Source organism: Colossoma macropomum, unplaced genomic scaffold (genome assembly GCF_904425465.1).
Source record: "Colossoma macropomum unplaced genomic scaffold, Colossoma_macropomum, whole genome shotgun sequence".
NCBI lineage: Eukaryota > Metazoa > Chordata > Actinopteri > Characiformes > Serrasalmidae > Colossoma > Colossoma macropomum.
In genome coordinates this window covers 9692879-9709215 of record NW_023494805.1, presented here as the reverse complement: position 1 = coordinate 9709215, position 16337 = coordinate 9692879, and the positions used below count along the sequence as shown (strand labels likewise).

General features: G+C 39.4%; 1 protein-coding gene across 1 annotated transcript in view; it reads right to left on the bottom strand.

Annotated features, from left to right (window-relative positions):
- Positions 1-16028, bottom strand: part of LOC118825843 (BTB/POZ domain-containing protein KCTD1) — a 31413-nt gene extending 15385 nt beyond the window's left edge. The window contains exons 1-2 of the mRNA XM_036596690.1: positions 15545-16028; positions 1867-2045 (exon numbers count right to left, since the gene is read on the bottom strand). Coding sequence (XP_036452583.1) covers positions 1867-2045; positions 15545-15553 — 188 coding nt within the window. The 5' untranslated portion in view covers positions 15554-16028. The remainder of the gene's footprint in view (positions 1-1866; positions 2046-15544) is intronic.
- Between the last annotated feature and the right edge of the window lie 309 nt (positions 16029-16337).

Genomic DNA, 16337 nt, shown 5'->3' with positions numbered 1-16337 from the left:
ACTGGGGATGTAAGATTTCACAAACCAATTAATAATATGGTCATAATATGTTTTCAGAGGAGGGATGGTGTGCCCTCACTGTTGGCTTGCTTGTTTCATTTTTATGCTTCATGCAATATAATCAGTACTAAACTGAGTACTATATTTGCTCCAGTCTGCTGAATGTGTTGTGTGTATTGAATAAGAAGCTCACACTGAACGACACATTACAATATGCTGTATTGTTACACTCCTAGTTTTAAACACACACATATACAGTCATGTGCAAATGTTTGTACATCCCTGGTCAAATTATGTTTCGTTTTATTTTCTAAAAAACGTTTTAGCGTGTTTCATATTATATGTTTTTACTCTAATATGTTAAACTTAGCAAAACAATAGAAACTGTGCACTAAAATTAGCAGAAAAATATTTATTTTTTTTTCCCCCCAGTAAATGATGTGTTTACTTATTTTCACTTAGGAAATCAACAAAATGCAAATAGTACAAATGGTGCTCAAACTTTTGCATACAACTGTAGGTGGGGCACCATATTTTAATTCCTCATAAAAATGTTTTTGGCCACTTTTTCAAACACAGACTCAGCATGGGCCGAGGCAGAAAAACACTCCTCTAAGGAGAAACATGACTGAGCGTATAATTTGCGAATTAGTGAATCATCAGGGCTGTAAATGCAGTCCAATGCGACCCATCTATCCAAGGGTTAGTCAATATTCCATTAACCTCCCACTGATAGTGTCACTAGTTTCTTGGCATGAGCTGAAGCCTTTCCACCAATACGGTGATGAAATGACATATTAATTCTTTGAACACTTTATGTACAAAACTACTCAGACAGCCCCTCCAATTTGTGATTTCAGCTACTAAGGTGAACCTATTGCTGACTCTCTGGAGCACCATGCCTGATGACAAGTGTCAGCTAAGGGGGTTTAATCAGCATTGAGCTGTGGAACTGTGTAACGGCGTTCTCTGGAGTGATGGAGCTTCATCCAGTACCTTTCAGATGAGCTAGAGTGGCATCTGTGATCCAGAACTGATCATCCAACATCAGTACCCAACCTCAATTCTATGACAGCGCTAGCCAGGTCTTAACTTCCATTCCCTCTACAGATTTTACAGCTGCAAGATGATTTGGATGAAACTGTCCAATGCAAAAGAAATCGTCTATTCTCTACAGAGAACACACTTCTGTACACTTTAATGCACAATTATTGGTAATTTGCTGAATATAACATGTTGAGGAAAGAAAATACTGGTGTAAAAGTTATGGAATATTTCATATTTTGTGTTTTTATGTTAAATTCAGCAAATAAATAGAAATTTTGCATTCAAATTTGCAAAAAAATGTCATATTGAAGTTTCCTGCAGAGGATGTGTGAACTTTTTACTTAAAAAATCAACAAAACGTGTAAGTTGACTAGTGGTGTTCAAACTTTTTCATACAAGTGCATAGACTGTAAGGACTGAGGAGCGAACTTTAACACTGTTAACATACTACCATCAAACTCTTATTTTGAAAAGCTGGGGAACTTTGCTTTTCCATAATATGGGCTCTTTAATATTAAGTATAGTTTTTACAGTTTAATATCGTGTGTTCAGTTTTCATTGAGACATTTCTCAAAGTCATCATAATGTATATGATAACATTTGTATAATGAAAGTAGTAGTTTGGCTAGCTGCACTCAAAATTGTTTCATTTAAAGGAAAAGTCCAGCAAAAATTCAAATTTACATAGTTTTCCTGCTACCCTAAATGTAGTCGATTAGCCAAGACACATTTGGCATCTAAGAAAATATAATGATGCAATGATCCATACAGCAGGTCATTTTGTCCAGCTGTTTACACAAAGAGCAGTAGGATCCTCACCTGGACTCTGGGTACTTGGTTAGCGTGGCTAGGCTGCTGGTGTACATGTGTCCGCCCACATCGATGTGCACTGGAGCGTTGGACTTGGTGAGCTGGGCCGGGGTGGGGATGCCCTGATTACTGAGAGGAGATGCTGGGGACCTGGTGATCATCGGCCTGGACATACTTGAGCGGTTATCCTAATGGAAAACACAAAGATGGCACCCATTAGAGAAGGTACAAATGGTACTACAGCACTGACCAAAAGCGCTTTGGTTCCATTTGTATTTTATATCGATCAAGAACAGTGAACCAAGTTTTGGAGACAGAAGAACATTGAGAGAAGACCACAATCCAAAACCATGTGTTCTGCTTTCAGTGAAACCAGCGAAATGTCTTCTTAAATATTCGGTGATGGGAATATCACTTTGATTTCATATTAAACTCACATCTGGTACTAAAATCACTGTTAGAAGTCTTGTTTATGTAAGAGTTTACGTAACAGTAGAAGGAGCAATCTTGAATTTTGTCTGTACATTTGTTCTTTTGTTTAAATTGAACTTAACTTTCATGCAGAGTAAACAAAAAAAACATCACAGCTGACCAGTCAATACTGAGAATGCCTTCTCTCTTTTGGTCAATGTGAAGGAAAAGCTAGTTTTGGCCGTTTTCAAGCACCTCCAGCCGTACAACACTCCACACAAAGAACTGCCACAATCTCTATGTATTATGATGATATGTATTTGGAATGAAAAGGAGGAAGTCCATTCTATTGTTCAATATTTCTGTATAATTAAATGTGAGTTTCTCAATGAATAGAAACTCTCAGACTCAGATTTCTTGTCAGTGGTGCTGATAGGAACCAGAGGTTGTGATGTCGACAGCACAAATATAGCCATTTTATTTACTATCCAAGACCACCAGTAAACCTACGTGCATCTTTGAGTTTTATATGTAATGTTGATGGGGGGTGAAATAGTGTTTAATCTGAAAAAACACACTGTCGTTGGGGACTATTTTGTCTAACAACACCCCACGTGTACCTCTCTGCCTTCAAAGTATTTTTAAAAATATACATTTTATGACAAAAACTATCCTAAAACTACGTACCAGGCATCATGCAATGCATTGTTTACCATTTCATGTAATAGGTTTCTGTGAGGGAGCTTTAAAAGGCATTAAACTCCTCAGATGGTTCCTATCACCACCTCTGTGAACGACTCTGACTCTATAAGTGTCTCTCACATCAAACCACTCTGAATGACTTTACATGTTAACCAGTTAATTTTGAAAGATCAGTGGAATTCCCCTTTAAATCACTGTCTACTATGTTGACTACTTGTCAATCAAATGCATTAAGAATTAGGATTTAGTTTGATGGTCATTGGTATCTCATAAGCTTCCATTACTTGTTGGCTGCATTAGCCTCATAGCCCGAGTGGAAATCTAAAGATGTCTCTGTTAAAAATTACTTTCGGTGTAAAGAGAAAATTGCATAAATTTAATTTTTGCCAAACTCCTCCTTTACTCCTCCTTTTCTTAATTGCATGGTAACTTTCTGGTTAAAAAGCACTGTGTACTATCTTACTAAATGTGAAAGGAGAAGAAAGGAGACCCATAGAAAATACACAGTAGTTCTTTTGATCTACTACTGAATTGGTGCAGATGCTGAAAAAGTATAACTGACCAGTAGTTTCTGGGAGTGCACGATAATACCACTAATTAATGAATCATCTCAGAATGATAAATCTAGTGATCTATTTGGCATAAAGAATTACACCATTAGCAACTTATATCTTTTAAGCTTTAACTTCTCCTATATTCCCTGTACATTATATATTATATTATTATAGGATTATAGTATTTTAAAATGTAAAGCATATGAACATGGCTTTGGAACTACCATCTAGCAGTTTGGTGTTTCTCCAGCAGGCAGCGCTAGTAGCACGCAAGTGGATTTAATGCTTATCATTTAGAGAAGAAACAGCCACAAACCATGTGTTTGCAGTGCCAACTTTCAAAAACAGAGGTAAAAAAGAGAGCGAAGGGGAACAAACAGTCTATTTAATCACTATTTCTCATTTTCATTGTCAGATTATTTGTTAAGTGTTAGATTTTGACACTTTGCTGTAAATCTATTTAATATTTTGTTCTTTTTTCTCTTTCGGATAAAAGTGGAGCTTTCATTAGCTGAAATTTTAGTCCGTCTCTAAAAATGATCGGTTACTGGTATCATTTGCGGCCAAAGAAATGTGTTAATTTTCGTTAGGGGTGGGCAATATGTAGATATTTATCGGTACTGTGATAAATTACATCATAATGAGCTTTTCTGAGCATATTCTGGGTATTGTCAGTGTTGGCCAACTGCAGGCTTCATTACAAATAGAGCATAATTAGTCCTGTTTTACGGTGCAGTGTGTAAAACAATAAAAATCATTGTACTTATAGTTTTTTGATTTTTGTATTTTTCAAACGTGGCAATAAGTCAAGTCAAGTCAAGTCAACGGGTGTTGTCACATGGCAGCTTTACAGAAAAATCTGGGTCCAAGCCCCCATGAGCATCGCCAGTGGCGACAGCGGCAAGGAAAGAGGAGCAAGAGGAAGAAACCTTGAGGGGAACCAAGACTCAAAAGGGGAACCCATCCTCCTCTGGTCAACACTGGATAGCAAACAGCATTAGTATAAAATAGTAGAAAACAAAACGGGTGGAGCAATGGCAATGGTTAATTAAATAGTTTCAGTTTATACAGCAGCAGCAGCATCAGGATGGGTTTGAAATATGGGCTCTTTTTTGTCTGTTTCTACTTACCAAACCTTAGAAAAACTACATATCATGATACATATTGTGGATCATGAAAATGTTTTAAAAAATCGTGAATTTGCCATAAAGCCCACCCTGAATTCTGGTGCATCCCTAACACTTTACACTGCCGGGACAACTTCCCCAGCTCACTGATCATCAGCACACGTAAGCTTGAGAAAACCCAGGCCTACTTTACACATAGCAGATGATAAAAAGCCCCCCTGAACGTCCCCTGGAAATGAAAAAATTATACCGCAGCCGCTGTCATAATAATTACTAAAAAAAGAGAAAAAAACAGAAGAAGTTGGAGGTTTTCAAACCCATCCGTGTTTTCGCTCCTGGTTGCGAGTGTGGCTTTCACACCTAGATCCCAATTACCAATTAAGCCTGCCTCTGAGTGGCGGCCTGCGCCGAGCACGGCTCCATTTGCATGGCATTTGTGCTGCTGCTGATAAGAGGGCTCCGGCAGAAGCCATGCATAGTTTTTAAAAAATGTGATGTGTGCGTGTGAGATGAGGGGTGTTTGCCAGGGAGCCCTCGGGGGACACACTGCTGCTCTTCAAAAGACAAACCTGGGTGAAACTGCATGGGGATCACACTCCCAGTGCAGGTAATTTGTTTCTTCACTAATTCGCACAGATTGCGCTCTCCCACACCGTGTTGGGGGGGGCAGGGAGGGAGCATTGTCACTTAAAGTTAGCGAGGAGGGCTTCACCAAATTGGTCTGCATGTGTATGAGTCAGAGACAGAGCAGAGTTTGCACACGACATGACTGCAGTTTCCTGCTTTCTAATTAACTTCAAGATAGTTACACTCAAGACTGTTACTTCAGCCCTATTTGGATTGGATTAGCTCATCGGGGGACTTCTGGACACGTCTCCTCAGCGATAAAACTCTCGCAACTGGACGGCAATAAAATGACCGCAGGACGAGCAAGTTTCTAGTGGGCTGTATTTCATTTTATCAGAATTTTATATCAGACCAGAGTCTCACAGTGATACAACTCGTCATTGTTTCTAGAGAACTTAACCTTGAAAAACATTCTAAAAAAGTTGATTTGGTGCATATGTGAATATAAAAAGGAACACTTTAGGCCTGTACCTGCAGCTGCCATTATAATCACCCCTTTAATGAGCCTGTGGGATCTTACTTTTCTCATTTACCGCTGCCTTAAATTTACTCCCACCTTAAATTCACTGCCACCTTAAATTAAGTGATTTTTTTTATCTCTCTCTTCCTGATAAAGCTCTCCCAGGTAGTGTATGGAGTCAAAGTTTTGCCACCCAGACCAAGTAAATGGTTGAGTGATTGTTCAAAAGCACCCAATTTTCGTTTAGGGGTTTGGAAAGTCTTTAATATCTGGGGAATGATCTCTTTTTTTCTCTTTGTTTTCCAACACAAGGCAACATCTGCTTGGGAAAGCACTGGGTGTGTATCTGGATGAAACTAAAAAGTTAGAGCGTCATTGAGTTTGGTGAAAAACAGTCAATTTGGCCTGTAATTTTCTCAGGAGAAGAGAGAGAAAAACACTGACATGGCAAAAGCAATAAAATCACAGAGGAGCACCTGGAAAAGAAAAAAATACCTCAGGACTGAATTTAATCCCTACCTAGGGGCAGGCCCAGTTTCAGGGGCTCATTTAGTGGGGCAATGCCCCACCAACCAGTCTGTATTCTTCATGAATCCACTAAACCCACTACTTTTGATACATGCTTATATAGGGGCAGTCAGCAAAATCAGAGTGAAACTAAACTTTGTGCTTCGCACTGCTTGACACATGCACCCAGTGTAAAAGACTACATCACTTAACACAGGAGGGTTTGCGTTAATCACTTTGTTTTGGCTGTATTTTACGGATTCACTGATGTTAAATGACAAATTAGTAGACTTCTTAAATTTTAGTACATGTGGCTCTCCTGTTAATGAATGAATGTGTGGCTCATTTGGACAGACCTATCGTAAATGTATTGCCCCGTATTTTCTAATTTATAAAACTAAACCTAAAAGTCTAGTTTATAAAACAGACAAAAGTACATCACACAGATAAACAGCAGTGCCAGCCATCTTTAAACTTGAATCTTGAATCTTGTCTGTTTTGTCTGTTTGTATAAATTACAGCGTGTTGTACAGTGTCTGAAACCACAGAAGCAGGTCTATTTCAGATTACTTAACAGCTCAGCACAGTTTCAGGCAAGTCTGTGATTCATGAATATGGTTTGCACAATGATAATTGTTTGGCTACAAGCTTCCAGTACTTGTAAGCTACATTAGCCTCATAGCTCCAGTACAAAACTAAAGAAGCAAACTTCAGACAACACGCTTGTCATCACTACATTTGAGGGAAAAAAGAAAACATGGGTAAATCTGATGTTTTGCCTGAACTAGAACTTTAAAATGTTTCAATTTACAACATGCGCTAATTCAAGATATGTAAAGAGAAAGATTTAGTCCTGCTGTGGAGGTTTCAGCTAAAATCATTATTGTCACACACAGATGTGTATAAATAGTTTAAAGAAAAGCATCCAGCATAAATGTGACTCGTAATGAGCACAAATGAAATTCAATTAAGTAAAGGAAAGAAACCCGCCCATTTGCTTTACTGGACACCAGGCATATTTTCTTTTTGTGTAACTGCTGGCCCATAGATTGCTGTTAGGGTCAGAACGCACACCATGTTGCAGTGCATGCTGGGGACCATAGTGCATCTCAGGGTGAAATGGGCTAATAATTATAGAAAGTTAAAATAATTTTGCAGGCCAAATAGGACTGTGTCACGGGCCTGACTTGGCCTGCGGGCCTTGTGTTTGGGGTCTAGATGGTGAAAGTCTATTATTCTGTCTCCTTAACGTCTAGGTGGAGAATGTTCCATACTTCTGTCTTCTAATATCTGAAGTCTGGTTGGAAAATGTTTAGTACACACTTAAAAAGATGGTTCTTCAAGGGTTCTTTAGTAAAGAAAATTGTTCTACACTGTAAAAATGGCCGGTCGGATCAACCTTAAAAATTACTTGATGTAACGAGCAACTGAACTAGTTATTCAACTCAAAAAATTACACTGGTAAGTATTTATTTAGGCTGAATAAACTAGTTGATTTACTTGTTACCACATGAGGTAATTTTTTAGGTTGAACTGACAGGCCATTCTTTACAGTTTACTTGGAACCATGATTAAAGGGTTCTTTGCATTGTGGAAGGCTTCTTCAGATTGATGGAGGATGTGCTGTAGATGGTTCTGTATAGCATCAACAGGGTTCGTCTGTTGTTACAAGCTTGACATCCTAATAATAGCAGAACCCTTTTTGGTGCTATATAGAACCCTTTTCAGAAAGGTTCTATATAGAACCATCTACAGCACGTCCTCCAGTGTAATACTATCTTCTAAAGTCTAAAGGATGAAAGTCTTCTACCCACTTTAAGTTTGGGTTTTTAAGTGACCCTTATTAGTCCCACAACGGGGAAATTTCATCTCCGCATTTTGACCCAGTCGTGCAGTGAAACCAGGACTCTGAAGTTCTGATGACAACTTAAAGAACCATTTTAGAATATTTCAAAAAATGTTTCGATATAGCACCTAAAAGGGTTCCACTGTTGTTATACACATATATATATTGTATATATATATTGTTGTTATACATATATATATATATATAACAGGAGAAGGAAAAAACCTACTTCACTTTTAATGCAAGTCAGTGGAACCAGACTTTTTTGTAAGTTTCCTTTGGTCCATTCATCATGTAATTTACACATAATGTAAAGGGCAACAGGCATTTTCAAATTGACATAAACTGAAAAATGACAAAAATGAAGATACAAGGTATATATTAGTACTGGTACTATATAGACCCCCTTCTACAAAAGGGGTAATTGCTATATTGCTGTGGGAATCTGTATAAAAGTGTGAATTACAGTCTCTCCCAGTAGAATTAGGGCTTCAGCTCACTGCCCATTCATGATCTTCTAAACGGACGAGGACAAATCAATGACAATGAACGGGGCAAGCAGGGAACTACAAACACCGCCCAGTCACTGCCATTGACATTTAAATACTCCTGAAACTGAATTAAAGCAACGGATCAGCCAAATGTACACCCCCACCCCCAAACATAGCTGACCAGCCAAAACATTTGGTATCCAAGGTTGGCTTCTTCAGTTTTGCACTGGAGCTATGAGGCTAATGTAGCTAACAAACAATAGCAGCTAATCTCTCACCAATTAGCACTGCGTACCCACAACAGCCACAAATAGACCTGCCTGTGTGGCTTTTGACACAGTATGACTGCTGTTATTCTGTTACCTAGACATATTTGCACCTCAGCTCTGGCACAAAAGTAAGAAGTGGTAAACTCTGCACTTCAGACATGGCTGTAGCTTTAAACTGCAAGCATTTCTGTATCGAAATCCTCCAGCATGGTCCACATCTTTCATATGTGTCCATGAACGACACACAGTTCCCAAACGTTTACAGCAGCTGTGGGGCAAGTAGGCACAGTTCACTGAGAGGACACATTTCCAGCTTCGCAGGGCAAAGGTTTTTACCATCTCCACTGAACGGAGCGCTGTGAGGTGTTTTAGTGGGAGTTAAGCTGATGATGCTCGGTTCATAACAGGGCAGCGATACAGTGTATTCAAGGCTTTGGTGAACAGAAGCTGCCTGTTTTAACCCTGACATGCTTCACTTAACTGACCCCAGTGGCAAAAAAGTGTGATGCTACAGAAGACACACTTTTGGTTCCCTACAAAAACTTTTAATAGACGGTTCTTCACAGAGTCAGTGTTGTAAAGCAAATGAGTGAGTGTTAATAAACTTTTCAAAGATTAAAGAACCATCAAATACTGTGAAGCGTCTATGTCAATCAAATGTTTCACCTACACCCGGTTCTTCAAGGGTTCTTTAGTAAAGAAAATGGTTCTATGTAGAACCATGAACACTCAAAGAACCCTTTGCAAGATTAAAAGGGTTCTTTACATCATGAAAGCGTTCTTCAGATGGATGGAGAATGTGCTGTAGTTGGTTCTATATATAACCTTTATGAAAAGGGTTCTATATTGCACTAAAAAGGGTTCCTTTATTGCTGCGATGTCAAGCTTATTACAATAGAAGAACCCTTTTTGGTGCTATATAGAACCACCTACGGCTCATTCTCCATCAATCTGAAGAACCCTTTCATGATGCAAAGAACCATTTAATCTTGCAAAGGGTTCTTTGAGTGTTCATGGTTCTATATAGAACACACAGTGCTATATAGAACCCTTTCTAAAAGAATCATATAAAACAACAGTTCTTTGAATACGAAAGGGTTCTTTGAGTGTTCATTGTTCTATATAGGATCATTTTCATTACTAAAGAACCCCTAAAGAACCTTCCTTTTTAAAAGTGTACAAGCCAATAACTATTTAGGAACCTTTATTTTTAAAATAGAGAGCTGAGAAATGTACAGAGAAGGTGCTAGAGCAGTAATAAGACTTTAAATCTAGGTTCTAGTATGGGGACTGTATGGTTTATAATCTTAAAGAAGAGCTTGTCTTTTTTCCAAGCCAGGATTATTTAAGAACCTTCATTTTTCAGAGTGAAAACCAATTTCCAGTCCAGTCCTCACGGACCCTCAGCCAGTCCCCAGTTTCATTCCCTTCCAGCCACAAACACACCTGAGCCAGCTGATCAGGTGCTATAGAGGGATCCTGATTACCTGGCTCAGGTGTGTTTGAATGTTACCCAGCAAAACTGCAGACTGGCTGAGGGTTCTTGAGGAGCTAAATGAAATCACTGCTCATCTTTCACAGTTTGAAACCAAAAGTACAATCAATAAAGGTTTCTGTTCACTGGCAACAATAAAAAAAGCCTCCAATCAATTCCAGGAGAGACGAAGAAAAGGGGTCTGCTGCTCCAGAGAGAGAGTCCAAAACCACAGTATTCCTCAAACAGTTAATGAAAAGAACACAGATGTTATACCACATCCTGTCAAAATCTGATGTGTGCAAATACTGGACACTGTTCAGTCCCATTCAACTCCAGAGGCATGGAGGGGTGTGGCCTCTGAGGCAGATCAGTCAATTGAGATCCATCACGGACGATGCACAGGTTTATTTTTTGCGTTCAAGAAAGGCATTAAAGTCCGGCATTTCCTGAAGCTTTCATCTCCTGCATCTCCTGGGAAATTTGTAAATGACCATATGAGTACGTTGTTACAAAGGCAGTTAAGTAAACAGGCAAATCTGCTACATTCTGCTGTAAATAAAGCCTCAAACGCAGCCGACGCAACCAGACTCCACGAGCAACGACTCAGCTTTGGCTTCCCTTTGATATTTCATGCATCACAAAAACACTGCGAGGAACTCTGGTCTGTGTGGTAATGAACTGACAGGCACTGAAACAGAAAACTGCGTGAACCTGCAAGATGTTCATCGTCAAAAGTTGAAAATGTATGGGTTGACTAGTGTAATTTATGGGTTGATGTGGTGGTCTGTTCATACAGACTCACATTCACTTGAACGCATTTTACTATATATTTTGCTTGCATGACACCTGCAGCACGTTTTAGATGAATTTGTGAATAAAAAAGTGTGGAGGGTGCACTTTAGCCTGGCTAGCCCTCACTGTCAGTTATCTACATGCCTCAAAACAGTGCTACACACTTAAAATGATGGTTCTACAAGGGTTCTTTAGTGAAGAAAATGGTTCTATAAAGAACCATGAACACTCAAAGAACCCTTTGCATGATTAAATGGCTCTTTGCATGGTGAAATAGGTCTCCAGATTGATGGAGAATGCGCTATAGATGGCTGTATATAGAACCTTTCTGAAAATGAGTCTATATAGCACCAAAAAGGGTTCTGCTATTGTTACAACGTCAGGTTTGTTACAATAGAAGAAACCATTTCGGTGCTCTATAGAACTCTTTTCAGAAATGTTCTATATAGAACTATTTACAGCACATTTATGCACATTTTCCATCAACCTGAAGAACATTTCATGACGCAAAGAACCCTTCAATCATGCAAAGGGTTCTTTGAGTGTTCATGGTTCTATATAGAGTTGTGGTTCTATCAGAAAGGTAGTTAAAACAATGACAAACACTTCTGATGAAAGGACGTTACTTTTATGATACAGCAGCACAGCTCAGGGTGAATTTTGAGAAATATGTGTTCAATTGTCAGAATTTGCATAAAAGGTTGTTATGATAGGAGATGATGGCTAAAATAAGATATCAGGAGGTGAAACTGATAACTGTGTGTGAATCTGCAATCTGTTCATCATGGATCTGTTTATCCACATAAAATGTCTATGATACATTTTACCCTGCATTAGATTGTGTTCTGCTCTCCTGGAGTCAGGAGAACACAGTGTACACACTTTAAAAAAATGGTTCTTCCAGGGTTCTTTAGTAAAGAAAATGGTTATATATAGAACCATGAACACTCAAAGAGCTCTTTGCATAATTAAAGGCTTCTTCGCATCATGAAAGGGTTCTTCAGCTTGATGGAGAATGTGCTGTAGATGGTTCTGTATAGACCCTGTCTGAAAAGAGTTTTATACAGCACCAAAAAGGGTTTTTCTATTGTTACAAGCTTGACATTGTAACAATAGAAGAACCCATTTTGGTGCTATGTAGAACCCTTTTCAAAACAGTTCTGTATAGATCTCTCTACAATGCAGTAGTTTACATCAATCGGAAGAACCATTTCATCATGCAAAGGATCCTTTAATCATGCAAAGGCCTCTCTGAGTGTTCATGGGTCTATATAGAACTGTTTTCTTTACTAAAGAACCCTGGAAGAACCATTTTTTAAGAGTGTAGTACAAAATGCTAGAATTAGTGTATAGTATATAGTAATACAGTAAGCATTTAGTATGTGCAGTATGTAATGCTTGTGTAGTAGGTGCACTGTAAGTGTACAGTATGTAGGGGCTGCATAGACTAGTCGACTAGTCAACTATTAGTGCTGGTGTATTGGTCAATGGGTCACTACACCTCTAAATCATCATCATGATAATCTCCATGGACAATCTACACTGCATCCACAGAACTTCTATCTAGCCAACCTACACCTGCTATACCTGCACATATAGATTGGACTGACATCTTGTACATCTTCTATCCATGTCTGGTAATATATACACACACACACACACACATATATATATATATATATATATATATATATATATATATATATATATATATATACCTCAGACTGACAAATGGAATATACATATATATATATATATGGAATATACATTGCATATATATGTAATAAACATCATAGCTTTTATTTCATAACTTTCACATATTTCTGTACAAAAACTGTACATTGGAAATGGTCTAATACTGGTGTATATTAATGTGTATATTGTGTATATGTATATATATTAAGAGTCTAATATGTATACATATATTTTTATTTATTTATTTATTTTTGCATATTTAAGTACTACAAGGAAGCTATGCACCTAAGATGTTCACTCACCTTCACAGCTGTGTAAATAAGATGTGACAATAAATGTGATTTGATGTGATTTAATAAGGCGCTAGTTAAGGGCACCGTCAGAAATGCATAACAGTAAAAAACTGTGAACAAAGTATTATATTGGTGTGAAAATACTACACAAAATGAAACCAAATCCACTGCAAGCTGTGTGATAAATACAGGCTCGTAAGCCAGACCGGGTAGTTTTTAAGAACTGTCTGAAAGGGCCTTTTTACTGACATGCAAATTGACCAATCACATAACACTTAGTGCAAAGTAAGTGCAACAGCAACAAACTTGTGTTCAATAAGGTGGCGCACCAGGCATCAACTCCACAAGGATATCTCGTTTACTTGTGGCCTACGGCTTCAAACAATTCAGGACAACACAGGAAGGTGTGGGTAGGGTGCCTGGGGCTGAAACTTACTGAAATAAAACAAAAACTACCCAGAGTGCACATCTAACTCTTCAGACTGCAGCATCCGCCTCACCCCAGCCCCCTATTAACAAGCTACTAACAAAATACTTTTGACACACATCAGAACACTTTTAAATATAGTAATGACACCTAATCAACTAGTCGACTACTATTTTGAACGGTTAGTTGACTTAAAATTACTAGTTGCGCAACCCCTATTAGAATGTAGTATTCAAAAATGGATGTAGTATGAACTACAGTAAGTGTTCAGTATTGATTTCAGACACACCAAATTGAAGGGAACATCTGCGGTGTGTGGCCTGCTGTCCTTGCTGTATCATGACCACTCAATAGTCAGTAGTTATTGGCTTCTGATTAATCCAAAAAATAGATAAATTAAATAATCCATAAATAAATTTGCATGGCCTCTAATTACAGCACTAGAAACCAATGGGAACTTAGAGAACAATGAAGAGTGTTGAAAATTGTGGAAGCAGATGGTGGTCCAGTCATGCAATGCAGTGCAATGCAATGCAATGCAATTGGGTGTGGGGGGGGCAATACCAACGTTGTCAAACTCTCTGCTCCAGTAACAAATACACCCACTTTTCTTGGAGAACACAGACCCTTAAATGCCCAGAGAGCTTGACCGGGTTTTCATTCACCCCAATACAGCAGCTGGTACAGCAACAACAGCGACCTCTAGCGGATTCGCCTGGTTTAGACAGGGCTTGCCAACACACGTTCGACGATCAGCACCCACACTCATGTGATTTTATAAGGGAGTTACTATAGGACACATCGGGACCACCATTAGCATTTATTTGGACCAGAACAGAAACTGATACTCCTGAAACTATTTGGACCCAATCATTGTGCCCCATATACACCAGCAGATACAAAAAAACACGAGGCTGAAATTGGCTTTATCGAATTTCCCGTTCCACCTTAAATGCTGCAGCAGCAAGCAGGTCTGTGCAGGCGCAACAATGTTGCTGCCGCACCATCTAAGGTGGAACGGAAAATTCGCACAAAAAGCGAACGTTGAAAGTAAAGCAAACGCGGTAAGAGTGGAAGTAACTGAGGCCAATGCATCATTAGCTTATTATATTATTTGGCTCAACTTATTTTCAGCCTGTTTTCATCACGTAACTGAACTAACGAGCCACGCGAGAGAAAGTCAGAGTGTTTTAAAAGTTTTTTCTACGTTAAAAGTCCCCCTTCATCTTTTTTACTTTACTCACTACGGAGGTAAGTAAGCATTGAGCGTATATACACTCACACCAGCCATTTCATTTCAGTTTACTTCGCCGTCTATTGACCCGTGAGTGTGACTGTAGCTACATTACATCTCTCTAGATCAAGTTAAGGTCAGCAACCTGAAGACCTGAGCACAGTGAAGCCAAAGGAAAAGCTCTGGTTTCAAAGCATCACTACAAAAGGGCCGATTCACTGAATCAGCACTGATGTGTATGTGTGTGTGGAGAAAAAGGTGCCTCCTGTCTTCAGAAAAAGCCTTCAGGCACATTTACTCCACAATGGCGCCTTTCATTTGCAAAATCTGGGGCATCCAGGAACATGGAGCCGGTCTGGGTGAGCGAGGGAAGCTGGAAGTGGGTCAAAATGACCCGAAAATGTGGCTGTTAGGAGCCGAAGCAGGGAAGCCACACAGCAGCAGCAGCAGCAGCAGCTACAAACACCACGACGAGAGACAGAGACTTAAAAACACACAGAGAGACACTAAGAGACGCCAAGCGGCCAGTTCAACATCAAACCTCACGACGGATGGAAACACTTTTAACTGCTCCGTTCAAGCGCTGGGACGCTTAAAAGAGTCTTTAAAAAAGACGCAGAGACTCGAGGTTGCGGAAGTGCTTGAATATATATGGGGTTTTCTCGGGGTTGGATCTGTGGCGCGCAGCGCAGCACATGCGTAAAAGCGACCAGTCAAAAGGCGCAGCGCTGGAAAGCAAAAAACGCACCAAAAATTCCCCCCTTCTGCCGCTTACCTGAAACATGGATGGACATAAAAGTTGCCTCGTCTTCTTCTCTTCTTCCTTCTCCGCTCCTTTTTTCCTTGTTTTCCTTTTTTTTCGCCCTCGATCTGCCTCCCGCGCCACGCCAGAGAGAAATGCAATAGCTCGGCTGAGGTAGACGGAACAAAACCGAGAGGGAGACTCGCTCCAGGGCTTCGAAACCCCTCAAGGCAAAAAAGATCAGGATACAATTAGCTCATGTCTCTAGCCTAGCCTAAACCAAATCTGGCCCCCCCCTCTGAGGAGAGAAGGGGAGGAAAAGGCAAACTAGTGGAGGATGGAGGAGCCCAGAAAGGAGAACCCTTTTTTTTTAAAAAAGCTATGTGCGCATTTCTCTCTACAGTTTAAAGACGTGCCTCGTTTTTGTCCCCCTTTCTTTTCTTTTGTTTTCTTTTCTTTTCTTTTCTTTTACTCCCCCTGTACTAAACTGCCTCAGCCCTGCCTGCAACTTGCCTCCTCGCCCTCCTCTCTTCTCTCTCTCCCCTTCAGAAAAAAAAGAGAAAGCTGATTTTAATCGTTATGATTAGTTTTGATGTAACATTCCCCCAGGCCATAGCTGCAAAAAAAAAAAAAAAATGGATGGAGTGCTTCGCTGCCAGAGAGGAAAAGAGGGGTGCAGCAGATGATGGTAATTATATAGATTGTAAGTCAGTTTGTGATTATTTTCTCTCTTTCTTTCCAGAGCTGGGAGTCTTTTAATGTGTACGAGCACCACGAGCACCCAGGCAGGTCGTGGGACTTGTTGCAAATAATCAGTATATGTATT